This window comes from Oncorhynchus mykiss, chromosome 4, assembly GCF_057628025.1.
Source record: "Oncorhynchus mykiss isolate SJ-2025 chromosome 4, ASM5762802v1, whole genome shotgun sequence".
Classification (NCBI taxonomy): Eukaryota; Metazoa; Chordata; class Actinopteri; order Salmoniformes; family Salmonidae; genus Oncorhynchus; species Oncorhynchus mykiss.
This window is the reverse complement of record NC_143025.1, coordinates 25,179,518-25,196,455: the sequence shown is the minus strand read 5'-3', so window position 1 is coordinate 25,196,455 and position 16,938 is coordinate 25,179,518. Positions and strand designations below refer to the sequence as shown.

The 16,938-nt window shown below is 47.1% G+C and overlaps 1 protein-coding gene across 5 annotated transcripts in view; it reads right to left on the bottom strand.

Moving 5' to 3' along the window:
- The window catches only part of LOC110521574 (centrosome-associated protein 350), a 40,048-nt gene that overhangs the window by 8,130 nt on the left and 14,980 nt on the right, over positions 1–16,938 (bottom strand). For 2 of the 5 annotated variants that reach the window (XM_021599210.3, XM_090231596.1), the window contains exons 11-27: positions 15,173–16,122; positions 14,910–15,072; positions 14,532–14,674; positions 14,243–14,435; positions 9,217–9,422; positions 8,957–9,120; positions 8,671–8,781; positions 8,275–8,415; positions 7,924–8,111; positions 7,600–7,763; positions 7,242–7,441; positions 6,121–6,308; positions 5,790–5,877; positions 5,533–5,685; positions 5,174–5,328; positions 1,490–1,734; positions 1,069–1,256 (exon numbers count right to left, since the gene is read on the bottom strand). In XM_021599210.3, coding sequence (XP_021454885.3) covers positions 1,069–1,256; positions 1,490–1,734; positions 5,174–5,328; positions 5,533–5,685; positions 5,790–5,877; positions 6,121–6,308; positions 7,242–7,441; positions 7,600–7,763; positions 7,924–8,111; positions 8,275–8,415; positions 8,671–8,781; positions 8,957–9,120; positions 9,217–9,422; positions 14,243–14,435; positions 14,532–14,674; positions 14,910–15,072; positions 15,173–16,122 — 3,640 coding nt within the window. Of the gene's footprint in view, positions 1–1,068; positions 1,257–1,489; positions 1,735–3,404; positions 3,516–5,173; positions 5,329–5,532; positions 5,686–5,789; positions 5,878–6,120; positions 6,309–7,241; positions 7,442–7,599; positions 7,764–7,923; positions 8,112–8,274; positions 8,416–8,670; positions 8,782–8,956; positions 9,121–9,216; positions 9,423–14,242; positions 14,436–14,531; positions 14,675–14,909; positions 15,073–15,172; positions 16,123–16,938 lie in introns of all 5 variants that reach the window. The other 3 variants (XM_090231595.1, XM_090231597.1, XM_090231598.1) reach the window with 2 other exon arrangements.

Sequence of the window (16,938 nt, the reverse complement as noted above, 5' to 3'; positions counted from 1 at the left end):
ATCAAGTAACACATTAACTGTGCACAAGGAAAGTGACAATTCCCTGAAAGAAGCAACTGAGTCTGGACCCTGGACAAAGGCCTACATTCACTGAGCTGCCTAAAGCCTCTTCCCCCTCAGGAGGCTGAAAAGATTTGGCACGGGCCCCCAGACCCTCAAAAAGTTCTACAGCTGCACTATTGAGAGCATCTTGACTGGCTGCATCACCGCTTGGTGTGGCAAGTGCTCAGCATCCGACCGTATTGCGCTACAGAGGGTAGTAGGTGCGGCCCAGTACATCACTGAAGCCGAGCTCTCTGTCATTCAGGACCTTTTAACCAGGCGGTCAGGTGAAAGCCCTAAAAATAATCAAAGACTCCAGCCAACCAAGTCATAGTCGGTTCTCTCTGCTACCGCACGGCAAGCGTTACCGGAGAGCCAAGTCTGGGACCAAAAGGCTCCTGAACAGCTTCTACCCCCAAGCCATAAGACTGCTCAACAGTTCATTAAATGGCTACAGGGATTTTTTTCCTTTTCTCCCCCTACCCAGATGTACATAGTATTTCAATCACCTAACCAAACCTACAATTCCCCCTCAATCTATCACTCCAATTACCTCGTACTCCAGCACACTGATTTGTTACCGATACGACGTATATTTCATTGTGTTAATATTTTATTTGTATCTATTTGTTAATTTTCTTACTGCATTGTTGGGAAAGGGCTCGTAAGTAAGCATTTCACGGTAAAGTGTACACTTGTTGTATTCGGCGCACGTCACAAATGAAATTTGATGGGAAGAGCGCTAACAAAGTCTCACTTTGCTCTCAGGAGGGATAATACATGGAGCATGAGCGTTGACAGATTCTGGTAACTCATACAATTCCTTGCACAGCCCCTCCATCTACACCCAGGACTTAAACTCCCCCTCAGTGAGCAAGAGAGTAAGGCCCTGTGCATGTTGCTTTTTTGTGTGGGGGGGACAATAAAACGATCTAATCTTATGGAAGGGTTCATAAACAAATGTAATCAATGTATTTCTACTGTATTAATAGATAACATGACACCACAACATGCACAGGGCCTTACTCTCTTGCTCGCAGGGGGGGAGTCTAAGTCCTGGGTGTAGATAGGGGGGCTGTGCTGGATGGAGGGCAGCTCAGAGACAGAACCAGGCTGATCAGTGGAGGGGATGTCTGGCTGCTGGGACCCAGAGAGCTCTGTGTGCACGCTGGAGCCAGTCACTACTGGGGAGTAGTCACCCTCACTCACAGAGTCTGAGGAGAGACACACAAAGGTCAAGAGCAGATGAATACACCTGCAGCCTCAAACATGGATATGCAGCTTGCTGTATGATGTTCTCGCCTTCATAAAAGTATACGACACAAGACAAGCAAACTCATACCTGATAACAGGCAATAAACAGAAACTACTGCATACTACAGCATGTGCTAATGTCATCTCATACAATAGGCCTATAGCTCAATGTCTGTCAACAGCGGTCTCTCACCTCTGTCAGTCTTTCCCTCAGGATCGTGCTGGCCAGAGCTGGCATTGGGGCTGGCTTTGGAGCAGTCTCTGTGATCTGACCTCTGGTCTCCGTCTCCAGGACGCTCTCTGTCCCAGGCAGCCAGGGCCTGCTTCTCCATCCGTCTCACCTCAGCCTCCTCAGCATCCAGCCTCTGCTTCCACTCCAGCAGCTCCTCCGCGTGCCTCCGCCGATGCATCAGACCCTGCTCCCGCTTGGTCAGGAACCTGGTGGTGAGGAGGACAGGAGGAAGGGAGAGAAAGCACAAAGAATGTTAGGTGCAATTGGTGTGAGAAGCAGTGAAATGATTGCAACATCGCAGAAGCTAGTGGAGTCATCAGCAGTCCAACCAGTCAACCCAACCACCCCCTGCCCATCTTCACTGCAAACTGAAAACCTCCGGGACGGTCCACACACCTCAGACATGGTTTAATTTTGACACCATAGTGCACAAGTCATCCAAACTCTTCCCCCAAAAACAGAGTACAAACATTTGATCAAAATGGATAAAACAGGCACAAAGAGTAGTAGTCAGGTTCAATCAGTTGGTTTGACGCCAGGGCTTAACATCACTGTAGGACACCCCACAACACATCAGTCAAAGACCACCAATGGTTAAAAAAAACACATTGCAGATTATAAGTCAAAATGTCTATGGGTGTAACGTCGACATGAATTCTACACAACACAAGAGTCAAAATGTCTATGGGTGTAACGTCGACATGAATTCTACACAACACAAGAGTCAAAATGTCTATGGGTGTAACGTCGACATGAATTCTACACAACACAAGAGTCAAAATGTCTATGGGTGTAACGTCGACATGAATTCTACACAACACAAGAGTCAAAATGTCTATGGGTGTAACGTCGACATGAATTCTACACAACACAAGAGTCAAAATGTCTATGGGTGTAACGTCGACATGAATTCTACACAACACAAGAGTCAAAATGTCTATGGGTGTAACGTCGACATGAATTCTACACAACACAAGAGTCAAAATGCATTTCCCATGTATACTGCGGAAAGAAAATACTTTCAAAATTGTTTCTCCATTGCTTTGATTTATAATGTACATTGAAAATAACTGGTTCATTATGCACTGCAAGTTAATCAGCTATTTTGCATGTTGACTATAATTAGTAGAAGTGCCAGACAGTACTGTGTTTGCTTGTCTCTCTTTCGCGCACTAGTACAGCTTTGGGTTAGACTGTGCTCCCAATTCTATTAAGCCCACTTGCAATACATACCAATTAGCCCATCACAAGCAACAGTTACCTAATCAGGAATGTCGGTGAAGATTTACTGGGCTCATTGAACAGATTAAACCCCTCTATCAATGCTAAATCACCGGCCAAAGGCACTGCCTCTTTTTCATGGATGGTGTGTAGCCTAATATCTTATAATTTACTCTGGACATTGGACATTTCTTCAACAAAAGTAGTGAATGACATGAATATGAGAAAGTCATGCAGATCCTGATTCATTCACTCTGAATGAGTTAAATGAGTCCCTCAAAGCAACACCACAGAGATTGGAGAGCTCTCGCTGTTCAAATGGGAGTCTCGTTCAAATCAGGCCAACTGTATTAAAAGGAATATGACCTTTGACCTTAGCAGACCAAAGTGAGGTCATTTCATTACTGGCAAAAATGCCTTTAGTTTTTTCACTTCTTGTTTAATTTCTGTGCCCCTTCATGCATATGGTTGTGAACGTACATGCAATGCCTGGTTTGTGTTGCCAACAGGATGCCATTGGGTGTTATTCAAGCTTTCACTTTACACTTCCTGGAAAAAAAGGAAATTGGGAGGCGGGAGCTGAACACAAGCATGGTCCTTGGGACAGGGGGCAGAGAAGGAGAGGCAGCAGTGAGAGGCGAGAGCAGCACTGTACCTGACCAACTGGATGTAGATAAACAGCTGGAGGTAGGGGAAACAGACACTGCGAGATGCCCAGTGGTGGGCCGTAAACGGAGAGAAGTAGTAGTGAACAGGAGAGCAGTGTCTACAACCAAACAAAGCAAGGACACGTGACACAGGAAAAAACCCACAAAATAGGAGTTGGAGAATGAGAAAACAGCCAATTAGAGAGAGAATATAGTGATTAAGCATGTGCTTAATTGTACTGAATGTTTCATGGTTTCATTCAAAGAGAAGTAATGTAGTTAATCTGCCAGGGTTTTGTGTTGGTGGCAGAGCTTAGAGGGGTATTAAAACTCAGTCCTTTTCATCAGGAGTTGGCCAGGACATGGTAAGATGTGCATGTGTGTCTTTGGAGCTGGACTCCAATAAAGAGCAGGTGTGTAGGAATGTGCAGCCATGTGTGAAAGCGTGCGGCAGTGCCAGAGACTGATAAATTATAATCCTAAAAAAGGTTAAGAGAGGCCTTTGTCTCATGTTGCACCTCAGAGGACATAGTACTTCTCCTTAATTAAATGCACTGGGTGGAGGAATTTGCGAGATTAGATTATTTTAGCAAAAAGTTGCAAATGTAGTGGTGGGTGATAATTGTTTTTAAGTACTGGTAACTAAAACCTGATTTAGGCTTTATTAGACTAAAACACTGGCTAAATCACACATTAACCTTCACTATGATCCACAACAACACTAGAGCATTATTAAAAGAGACAGTGTTAACATATTGAAATGGCAGGTTGTTAGACGACCAATGCAAGCAGACAGAGGCGTGGCTACAAGCAACTTGTTAGTTCCCTATAGAAAATAAAGTCTAGGCTCAAATTGACAGTGATCTCCCACTTTTAGCTGTGATATTGGGTACATTCAGTTTCATGTTTATTGGTAGATTATTCAATTCAAGGAATCATTCGCTCTCGGCCTACAATTTGTACCGATCACGTTGCTATTGATGAAAGTTACAAATCCTTAAACACCACAACAACTGAACGTTTGTTAGGACCTGTACTGCAGAATGCAAAAGCATAAAAATTAGGTCAGTCGGAGTGCAGGTCTGGCTGTTTAACCATCGTGAGAGTCCCCTCCAGTCACATGACCACATTGTTAAAAGACTAAAACCTGCCCTCGCTGCTTGTATGAGACACCAGACAGACATTTTACACTACATATGGTACATTTTGGAATAAGTACAGAGCTTGGAGAAGATGCAGTCTGAATAACTAACATGTATGTATAGCAGGGTTCCCCAACTGGCTGTTCGCGAGGTGGTTTTAAATGGCCCCCCAAGGTTTTCTGCGCAAACAAAAACAATCTGCACGCGGCTGAATCTAGTTGATGATCCCTGATCTAGAGGACATGGAGCATGCTTATATTCATATCCACACCACAGAAGAATTAAGGTTTCTAGTCAAGCCAATCCCTCACTTTCACAAGGCAACAGCAACTTCCATCAAATTATTTTCAATAACAGAAGCTCTGAAGCTGGTACATAATTCCTTGTGATTAACAAAGGAAACCGTCTTTAATGATTGATATGCCCAATATGGTTTTGTTAGATCGTCAGTCTAAGACAAGTTAACAATCACACCCATAAAGATAAAGCTATCAAATATGGTAATTTCAGCTGTTTAAAAGTTGGTATAAATTGTGTCCATCTTATTATAAGCCCTGAAGTAGAAAAAAAAGAGCCCATGACAAAGACTTCCAATAAGACATTTAGGTCAATAGGTTAATAGACGTTTAAATTACTTCTTATCCATGTGAGAGCGCATCTTCTTGAGCTTCTGCATGATGCTGCTGGTCTCACTGCCAGACACTGAGAGAGGAGAGGCGCTGCGCACGTCCCCGTCAGTCCTCGCAGCACTGGGGGAGGTTGCCCCTTCGACGTGCTCCGACACTGGAGTCTATGTAGGACATAGATGGTTACACACTCACACACCAGAAATGAAGAAGAGCGCAAGACCCTTTCAAATCTTAAATGGGACCATGCAGTATTATTTTAGACAAATGCATAACACAAAGCATCTCTTTCTGAGGATTAGCTCAATATCTCCATAAATAACACATTCCCAGATATGAATATGATGTAAGAAGGTGGTAGTACTGACCGGTGGGGTGTCCTCGGTGCCGACACACTTGAGGCGCTCCTTCAGCTTGAGGGTGGTGTATCTCATTCTCGCTATCTCCTCCTGCTGTTTGAGAAGCAGCTGCCTCTCCTTCCTGGCTGCCCTGTTGGCCTCCTGCAGACGCTTGATCTCCGCCTGGAAACACACACAGACAGGGTCAAAGGTCATGGTCACTCGGCATTACAGATGGGCAGTGATGGGAGCAGGTGAGATGGGCAGAGATTTTGTTGGTTAGTTACCTGTTCCTGTTGAAGTTTCATCAGTAGGCCTCTCTGCTTCTTTCTGATGGGTGGCATCTTGTCATCCTCACCCTTGTCTCTGAGGCGCCTATGAGGTCAGAAAGGAGAAACAGTGAGAACATGAATGCAAAATGAAGACAGAAGTGCCTCATGCGAAAGAAATTCAACAGAACACATCGACCAAAACTAGACTAATAGTTTCGGTCAATGTGTTCTACTGAATTTCAGTCGCACATTTTCGTATGATGGAAAACAAAAAAACTTTGGCGTTAGCGGAGAATGAGACAATATTCATTCGAAAACATGGATCCTAATAAAAGTAAACCAATGCCTTTTCTGATGCTCCAGCCAGGCGAGCTCGGCCTTGGTCTTCTCCTTAAGGGCCTTCTGTCGCAGGCGCAGCAGGGAGCTCTGGTGGTGGGCACGCACCTCCTCCTCCTTCATGTACTGACGCACCATGTCCATGGTGAACCTGGAGAAGCTGTCCTGTCCGCTGGAGAAGGGCATGCTGCCGTCCTGCTGCCGGGAGCGGGAACAATGAGTCACTAACACATCACAAAGCCTTATCAGTCAGGAAACCAGGCATACACAGAGAGCAAACAGTGGTAGATGGAAGATCATTCTGGCCACTGGTTACATGCTCCCTCCAGCTGGCAAACAAATTGAGGCGAGGGAGAGGCTGCTGGCCTTGGTGGTTGCGATATAGAATCAGTGTTGTAAACGCCAAAGTGTATCCAGAGCGCTGTCAAAACACCTGGGGCCAATGAAGGCCAAGGTATGTACAAGATCATCCCTACATGTGGCAGCCAGGTGTGACTACAACCTCTCCTAGCCGCACCACAACCTCTCCTAGCCGCACCACAACCTCTCCTAGCCGCACCACAACCTCTCCTAGCCGCACCACAACCTCTCCTAGCCGCACCACAACCTCTCCTCCACCTGCTGTGTTTGAGGGGACCAGGTATGGGTCAGGGAGGGAACGATACAGCCAGTCAGGGAATCTCCCAGAACCCAGTTAAGCGGGGCCGGGGCACACAGAATGTTGATTGTGCCCAGGGAGTAATGAGTTGAGCAGTCTTTCTGATGCCATGGCCAGTGGAGCCCTACAAGGCAGGCAGCTCTTTCCAGGCGTCAGTATGGCTAGGCACAATCCCGCACACTGAACCCTTCAGAGAGGCAGGGAGCTACCACTGTGGCTTGACATTAAGAGCTAAGACAGATGCTGCTGCCAACATATTAGACAGAAGCTATAATTTCACCATTACTGCAGTCAAATCGGGCTAAATGTGGATAAGCATTATACGCTGGTGACTTTAAGGAGAAACCTCCCAAGGTAAACTAGTACATTTAAGCTTTTGGATAAGTGCTAAGATTTCAGCCAATCATTATGTATTTGAGTAGTCTTGCTACCTTGCCAGCATTACAGTTATTGAAATGAGGTGGCAAACTAACCTTGGAGCTGTCCTGTGCTGTGGGGTTCTCCTGACTGGGAACATCATCTGACTCCTCGTGAGGAACTCTATTCTTCTCCAACACTCCACGCCGGTGAGACTCGGAGGGCAGCAGAGAGCGGAACGAACGCTCCTCAATTTCATCCTCCGTCATGGACTCGTCAAACTTCAGAGAGTACTCTGTAGCCACTGAGGCGCTGTCTTTATGGGGACATGTTGTTGGGGAGAGGAACATTGTTTTCTCTTTCTAAGAGACTTCAGGCTATTTATGCATCATAAACGATTATTATGCATTGCCTGTTTGTGATAATGGCTCCCTTCCAATCCCCACAATGAGTGCTATGAACCCCTGGCCTCACCTTTCTCATCCAGTAGGGACTGAACACGGTCACTGGGGATGGAGTCGTCAGCTGCTGTATGGGTCACAGCCTCCACCAGTGAGCTGTTACCTGTCTCCACCTTCCTCCTCTGTCTCTTCTCATAGGAGGCCAGGGAGGGACTCCGGTGGCTGCTTTCTCCACCACTGGGGGGGGTACAACGCAGAGAGGACATGTGAGGGAGAAAACCAATTGCTTATCTAGCCATGCCTATAAAGTTTAACCTGACCAAGCCAAGTATGCTGACAAGGAGAAACATCTCCCGGTGTCTGTCTGTGAGGAACACCAGAGTGTGAATTCCAGTACCTGATGTTGGGTCTCCTGGAGGGGGTGGAGTCAGAGTGGCTGTCCAGGGAGAAGGGCTCCTCGGTCTTGTTCTTGGCAGAAGACATCTCACCCATGAAGCTCTGGTGATGCTGCCTCTGCTGGTCAAACAGGGTGCTGATGGGAGCAGCAGCAGGGTCACCGATCTGAGAACAGGCCAGCTCCGTCATCTGAGGAGAGAGCAACTAAGTCAGCAATATATCAACTGAAAGAAACTGTGTCGAGAAGCAAGAGTCAGACATTTGCAAATACATGCAACAGTGAGGAAACAAACCAAGCCCAGTGACGGGCTATAGGGACAAGAGTGGAGGGGGAGAGCGAGAGTGTTCGGACCTCTTTGATCTGGTGGGCAGCTACGGCCGTATAGCGAACAGACTCGGCCTGTTGGATAATCATCTTAGCGTTGGCCTCCTGCATGCCTCCCAGAGACTGCTGCTGGGTCTGAGCCATGTTCTCCTGCAGCTCCACGTGAGCCTGCAATGACACACACACAGTTCTGTTACTGAACCACACTACAGCCTACACACGTCTAGTAAAATAGCTCCTTTCTCACACCACATGCAGTGAAGGTAGATTGAGTTCTTTAAATACTCAAGGTGTTGGCAAATATGAAGCCACCCTCGAGAGGATCAACAATCTACCAAGTTGGTACATGGATCTAACTCTAGGTGAGAAGTACGTGGATTCTGCAGAGTTGCCCGTTCTAAATGCCAGTGCTGTGTGCAGTACCCTGGCTGCTTTCTGCCGTGTCTCCTCCAGCTGCCATTGGGTCTCCAGCGCCTCCTGCTCTGCTTTCACCTTCAACTCATGAAGGTCACGCTCGTGCCGCTGCTGCTGCGCCTGAAAAGGTTAGAGGTCAAAGGTCAAGACCTATGGAAAAAGGTGAATGAAAACCACCAGAACATGACTACATGCCAATAGCTAACATTTCAAGAGTGGAGTAGTGCCTATACTAAGCAGTCATATATATAAGTGAGCACTCTTCAGGTGCTCTGATTGGTTGGGCCTCCCTCACCTTGAGTATCTGGGCAAGCGAGACACTTTCCTGCTGCGCCAGAGACACACCCCTTAACCGCTCCATGTCGCCCAGCTGACGCACAGACTCCTCTATAGACTCCAGGTAGTGGAGCTCTGCAGACATACGCTGCTGCAACACCCCTGGGGTGTAGTGGAGCTCACCTGGACAACAGAGAGATGGATAGAAACAAAGGAAGTTGTAGATAGGCAATTGCCTATTTATCAAAACGGCTGAGCGGGTGTTTCTAGGTGGTATACCTGCAGCCGTGGGCTCTGCTCTGCCCCCCAGTGTAGTGGACCGGGATGAGGACGAGCTGGGGCGGGCTGAGGACCCAAGACCAAGGATGTCTGCCCCGGCTAGGGAGGCGCTGCCTGGAGACACACGACGGGAACTAGAGTCTGTCGGAGAGCCAGCTGGAGATGGGCTAGGGCTTCTGGGGGACTTCTTACTGTCCAAGCCCACACTGGAACCAAGAGAAGGAAAAATAAACAATTGATTCATATGCATGCTTTCTGAAAACGTACAAACTCCCATTTGTAACTGTCAATTTAAAGGAGGCTGGATTATCGTTTGAAAAAGTGGTGGGGTGGGGGCTGGGGATTATGCTTTAAACCAAGGGTGTCAAACATATTTTTCCCCGCGGGTTACATTCAGTCTTAACCAATTTCTTATATTATTTAGGCGCTGTCAAATTTGCAAAATATAGTCCCACATCCATCGCTTTTAGAATTTCTGATGCTCCCTGACTGTCTAGCATTCGAAGACTTAACAAGCTGGACAGAGTGACGAGACTATAAAATATAAGTTCATTATCATTCCTACACAGTTTTGATTAGGTTTTGGTCATTTCAATGTCAATTGACATCAATAAGGGATCATAGCTTTCACCTGGATTCACCTGGTTTGTCTGTCATTGAAAGTGTTTTATACACTGCTCAAACAAATAAAGGGAACACTAAAATAACACATCCTAGATCTGAATGAATGAAATATTCTTATTAAATACTTTTCTTTACATAGTTGAATGTGCTGACAACAAATCACACAAAAATTATCAAAGGAAATCAAATGTATCAACCCATGGAGGTCTGGATTTGGAGTCACACTCAAAATTAAAGTGGAAAATCACACTACAGGCTGATCCAACTTTGATGTAATGTCCTTAAAACAAGTCAAAATGAGGCTCAGTAGTGTGTGTGGCCTCCACGTGCCTGTATGACCTCCCTACAATGCCTGGGCATGCTCCTGATGAGGTGGCGGATGGTCTCCTGAGGGATCTACTCCCAGACCTGGACTAAAGCAGCCGCCAACTCCTGGACATTTGGTGGATGGAGCGAGACATGATGTCCCAGATGTGCTCAATTGGATTCAGGTCTGGGGAACGGGTAGGCCAGTCCATAGCATCAATGCCTTCCTCTTGCAGGAACTGCTGACACACTCCAGCCACATGAGGTCTAGCATTGTCTTGCATTAGGAGGAATCTAGGGCCAACCGCACCAGCATATGGTCTCACAAGGGGTCTGAGGATCTCATCTCGGTACCTAATGGCAGTCAGGCTACCTCTGGCGAGCACATGGAAGGCTGTGCGGCCCCCCAAATAAATGCCACCCCACACCATGACTGACCCACCGCCAAACCAGTCATGCTGGAGGATGTTGCAGGCAGCAGAACGTTCTCCACAGCGTCTCCAGACTCTGTCACGTGTGCTCAGTGCGAACCTGCTTTCATCTGTGAAGAGCACAGGGCGCCAGTGGCGAATTTGCCAATCTTGGTGTTCTCTGGCAAATGCCAAACGTCCTGCACGGTGCTGGGCTGTAAGAACGACCTGTGGACGTCGGGCCCTCATACCACCCTCATGGAGTCTGTTTCTGACCGTTTGAGCAGACACATGCACATTTGTGGCCTGCTGGAGGTCATTTTGCAGGGCTCTGGCAGTGCTCCTCCTGCTCCTTCTTGCACAAAGGCGGAGGTAGCGGTACTGCTGCTGGGTTGATGCCCTCCTACGGCCTCCATCCACGTCTCCTGGTGTACTGGCCTGTCTCCTGGTAGCGCCCCCATGCTCTGGACACTACGCTGACAGACACAGCAAACCTTCTTGCCACAGCTCGCATTGATGTGCCATCCTGGATGAGTTGCACTACCTGAGCCACTTGTGTGGGTTGTAGACTCCGTCTCATGCTACCACTAGAGTGAAAGCACCGCCAACATTCAAAAGTGACCAAAACATCAGCCAGGAAGCATAGGAACTGAGAAGTGGTCTGTGGTCACCACCTGCAGAACCACTCCTTTATTGGGGGTGTCTTGCTAATTGCCTATAATTTCCACCTGTTGTCTATTCCATTTGCACAACAGCATGTGAAATGTATTGTCAATTGGTGTTGCTTCCTAAGTGGACAGTTTGATTTCACAGAAGTGTGATTGACTTGGAGTTACATTGTGTTGTTTAAGTGTTCCCTTTATTTTTTTGAGCAGTGATATAATTTATTTTATTGTATTTTTTTCTACACTCAAACCCACTACGGGCCAGATTGAATGGGCTCGGCCCGTACAGTATACGTAAAACATAACAGATGGAACATTAACAACTTTGATTCAGTTCAGGTATGTGTGCTATACTGCCAGAACACTAAATAAATAAGGTGAAATGGAGAACCAGGAACTCACAGAATTAAGAAAAGGGGGCCCCAGGAAAGCCATCCTAAGACATACAGTAAGTGAAGAAAATAACTTTCAATTAACATATTGTGCTGCTTTGAGCCAAACAAAAATGCCCAAAGACATCTAATCATGATGATACAGTATAATGTGCTTCTGCTTCCTAGCTAGAAACAGAATGGTAGACAGCGGTGCATCTCTCCTGCTCCAACTGCCATTGTACACAGTGCTTTACCTTACCAGAGAACAACTGCAGCATTAAGGACTTGATCCTGAATGTAATCACTATCACATCAAGCAGACAAAGGTATGGAGGGAATCTACCACCTGGGCAAAAAAAAAACAATAAACACCATTGGGGAGGCTCAAATGTCCCAGGAGAAGAAAAAAACTCCCTGGCAACATGCCCATTTTGCAGTGAGGAGATTTAACAACCTCGCTGCCCAAACAAAAGAGTCAGTGTTAGGCTGCCATGAGGCAGGCTGCCATGAGGCAGGCTGCTGTAGACCCTTCAGCCGCAACCAGAGCAACAGCCAAAATACTATTTTTCCCTGGCACTCTGCACTAGACTTCCTAAACACATTTGAATCATTAGTTCTTAGCCTCAATGCCCAGATCTATAGCCACAGCAAAATAAGCATTCTAGAGCGTTGAGTTAGCTAAAGCCATACGATGTGCAAGTGGCACGTCAATTTTACTTCAGTATTCCTTGTTATGTAGGCTAAGAATGAGCCTCAAATTTGCATTATCAGTCATGAAAACCTATTATACATATTACATATACATATATACATAAACATATTATATACGTGTTTCCGAGTGAATATATATATTTTTTAATGTATTTGATGGCGAAGAAGAAGCATGAAGCCAAAAACCTGACCGGGGTAGCTCTAGCAGGGCAGTAATTCACCGAAAGGACTTGTTGGAAAGGTGGCATCCTATGACGGTGCCACGTTGAAAGTCACTGAGCTCTTCAGTAAGGACATTCTACTGCCAACGTTTGTCTACGGCGATTGCATGACTGTGTGCTTGATTTCACACCCTTGTCAGCAATGGGTGTGGCTGAAATAGCAGAATCCACTAATTTGAAGGGGTGTGTCCATATACTTTTGGTGATGTAGTGAATTTTGATAAAAATGCATTTGCTATGACTAAATCCATTCACAAAAATAAACATAATTGTGTACAAAACATTAGGAACACCTTCCTAATATTGAGTTGCACCCACTTTTGCTCTCAAAACAGACTCGACTTGTGGAGACAGACTCTACAAGGTGTTGAAAGTGTTCCACAGGGATGCTGGCCCATGTTGACTCCAATACTTTCCACAGTTGTGTCAAGTTGGCTTGATGTCCTTTGGGTGGTGGGCCATTCTTGATATACGCGCGGGGAACTGTCGAGCAAGAAAAACCCAGAAGCGTTGCAGTTCTTGACAAACCAGTGACTCTGGCACCTACTACCATAACCCGTTCAAAGGCAGTTGGATTTTTTTGTCTTGGCCATTAACACTGAGTGACAGACATAACATCCATGTCTCAAGGCAACAAAAAAAAACCTCTTTAACCTGTCTCCTCCTCTTTATCTACACTGATTAAAATGGATTTAACAAGTGACATCAATAAGGGATCACTGCCTTCACCTGGTCAGTCTGTCATGGAAAGTGTTCATAATATTTTGTACACTCAGTGTATATAATGGGCCACCCCATTATATTGGGAACTGAACTGAAAAGACCACATTCATTCGCTGCTCAAGCCTGACAGAGTGAGATGCATCTTTATGTTGGCAAAGAGACCCTGTAGAAAGAAGACTGTAGCTGATGTGGTGTCCAGGTTTACTCCAATATTCTCTCCAGTCACTTGAAATGTGTAAATATTATAAGTGGTGGTCTTTGGAAGCCAAGGACCACTTAATTTATTTATTTCACCCTTATTTTACCAGGCAAGTTGACTGAGAACAGCAACGACCTGGGGAATATTTACAGGGGAGAGGGGGGATGAAGGAACCAATTGGAGGCTGGGGATAATTAGGTGGCTATGATGGTGGGGTCAGATTTGGAATTTAGCCAGGACACCGGGGTTAACACCACAACTCTTACGATAAGTGCCATGGGATCTTTAGTGACCTGAGAGAATCAGGACACCCGTTTAACGTCCCAACCGAGAGACAGCACCCTACACAGGGCAATGTCCCCAATCACTGCTCTGGGGCATTGGGATATTTGTTTTTTGTCCAGAGGCCCTCCTACTGGCCCTCGAACACCGCTCCAGCAGCATCTGGTCTCCCACCCAGGGACCGACCAGGACCACCCCTGCTTAGCTTTAGAGGCAAGCCAGCAGTGGATGCAGGGTGGTAGGCTGCTGGCTAACAAGGAAATTGTGTCGCATACCTGAAGTGAAACTGCACAGTCAAACAAATAGACCAGAAACTCATGTAATTGAAAGAGGCATTGTGCCCATATGCCAGCAATAATATCCCCACACAAATGTGCTCAGAGATTATAAGACAACCAAGAAGCTCAGGAAGGAAGGAAATACCAGTAATCACTGAAGGTCAAGGAGGATATTCAAGCTCCTGGGAATTCCCCTGAGCCCCTCAGAAGTGGTCTGGGCTGGAACGCCTTACCTGCAGTGTAAGTGGCCTGAGGCGCCCCCTAGTGTACTGTCAGTGTACACACTCTTCACCAGGCTGTGGATGGAGCTTCTCTCAGAGGCTGAGCCTCCTCGTCTTGAGTCTCTAGACAGGCTCTCCCACCCCGGAGAGCAGGGGCTCCTCTGCTCCTCCACCAGAGTGGCATCACTCTTGTCTGAAGCAGTGCCTAAAGAGATGGGAGACACGTACACTAGTAAGAAATTGTCACTTGGCTATATGATTTCAGGGAAGTGGTTATTTTATTTTGTGGGGAAAGTCTCACCCCTTTTCACTGAGCCCTTTGAGTGAGGTGAAGATACTGGAGTGGAGCCTGAGGAGTGATGGGATGGCAGGTCTATAGTCCGGGTGTCATAAGGGGACCTGCGACTCATCAACTCGCCATAGTGACTGTTCCCGCTGGTGATGCTGCAATGAGACGTCGAGATAAGCCATATTTCAAGACCCACATCATGTGCATCAAACCACCACAGACTACTAAAACAACTTCAAAAACAGCAACTCACATCTGTTGAGTTGAACTCCTAGCCAGCCATGTGACATTAGTGCCACCTTGTGGTCGGGTTCCCATAATGTTTTAATTGCATGAGAGGTATTCAGATAGCAACACCCAGTCATGTGACAGTAGTATAAACCACTTTACCTGCATCCGTTGTATCCTTTCTTAGACTGGCTGCTCCCACCGCCGCTGCTACGGGACGACACAAAGTCATCCTCATACGCTGGTGCCACATCCACCGAGCTGGCTGCAGACAGGCCAAAATGCACAGCAGGGGAGCTCCGGTCTGCTTGCTCCTCTCCTTCAACTGCAGGGAGAAGCCAGAGGAACAGACGATGGGTTAAACATTCGTTCTTCATTCAAAACACTTCTATGGATAGGGTGGGTGTGTAACTGTGTTGGCTAACCCTTGGTGTGGTTGTGCAGGTGGTTCTTCGTGAAGATGTTGATGACGCTATGAGGACTCCCCTTGGTCAGTTCCTCCCATGGGCCTCGGCTGCGGTCCCGTGGCTGAGAGAAGGGGAGGGTGCTGAGGGCTGGGTACTTCTCTGCCGCTCTCTGGAAGTGAGAGATGGGTTGGACGCCCTCCCTCTGGCCTGCACAGAAGTCCAGTGACCTGAGACGCTCTGCTGGTTTGGGGTCCCTCTTTATGTGCATGCGGGGGCTCTCGTTGCCCTCCGACAGGCTGCCCTCGCTCAGCAGTGGGCCCTCACTGATGGAGTCACCGCTGGAGTCATGGAGCTTGGTCTTCCCTGGTACCTCAGGGTGCTCCTCCGGCCTCTTATGTGAGCCGAGGCCTGGGGATGTCTGTGGCCTGCTGCCTGAAGCAGAGGCCCCGCCTCTCTGTTCTCTGAAGCTGTGCAGGTCGCCCACCCCTGGGAGAGCTTTGTTGTATGTGCTCTGGCCAGCACTCAGGAGCCTCTGGATCCTCAGAGACAGCTCGTCAGCAGCATCAGTGCGCTCTCTGACCGATGGGCTCACAGGCTTGGCCCGGCAGCCGTCGTCTTGAGGCTGAAGATGGGTCAGACCGGTAAGATCCATGTCCCTCGCACAGCCATAGTTGATCCCTGTGCCGGCCAGTTTCCATGCTTCACTCTCTATGCGGGTAGACAGGGATGCGGCTGTAGCTTTCAGGGCCTCAATGCGGTTCATCTTGGTCTTGTTGGCTGCTCCTGTGAGAGTAGAGTGCTGAGGCCTGGCTGGAGGGCTGGTTCCCCTCACCCCAGAGCCCCCTCCCGTTTCCAGGCCCAAGGAGAAAAGCTTGTCTGTGGGGGGAGCCAGAGCACTAGAGGGTCTGACTGCAGAACTAAGATGGTCAGGCTGCAGCCACGATGGAATTCCCAGTCCCATCTCATTCCTAAAGGAGAAAGAGTGGAGGATTAGTATTCAAATACACAATTTTTTAAACAAAGGGCTCAGAAACACTCAAAATATTGTTTTGGGGATTTACAAAGTCCTTTAGTATATGGACCCATTAAATAGTTTTAGTACAGAGCAACATTGTCCATAGGATACTATGCCAAAGGTTTAAGACATCTAAATATGCATGAAGCCATTAAAATATGTGACTTGTACAGTCTAAATAGGACTTTCTGAGAACCACCCTTGTGTTTATTATATAAGCAAAAATTGTTCAGGGTCAAGGATCAACTCAAGATTCCAAGAACTACATAGCAACTCATGAGTTTATGAACATATGCAGATGACAGTTACATACCATATTGTTTACCCTATGTGAGGACCAGACAGATATTTACAGTATCTGAAGTTACTGTTGCATCTAAACTATCACTAGAAGTACCCTATTTTATGGTTAACCGAGCATACTAGGTAAATTAGTTCTGTTGCACCTTATTTGTGGAACAATCTTCAAAATGTTCTTAAAATTTGATGTTCTGGTGCCTCTAGGGTAATTCAGAAAGCTGATTGAGGAACTTATGGAAGAAGTTTGGAACCACCAACACTCTTCCTAGAGCTGCTCGCCCGGGCAAACTGAGCAATCGGGGAGAAGGGCATTGGTCAGGGAGGTGACCAAGAACCCGATGGTCACTCTGACAGAGCTCCAGAGTTCCTCTGTGGAGATGGGAGAACCTTTCAGAAGGACAGCCATCTCTGCAGCACTCCACCAATCAGGCCTTTATGGTCGAGTGGCTAAACGGATGCTCCTCCTCAG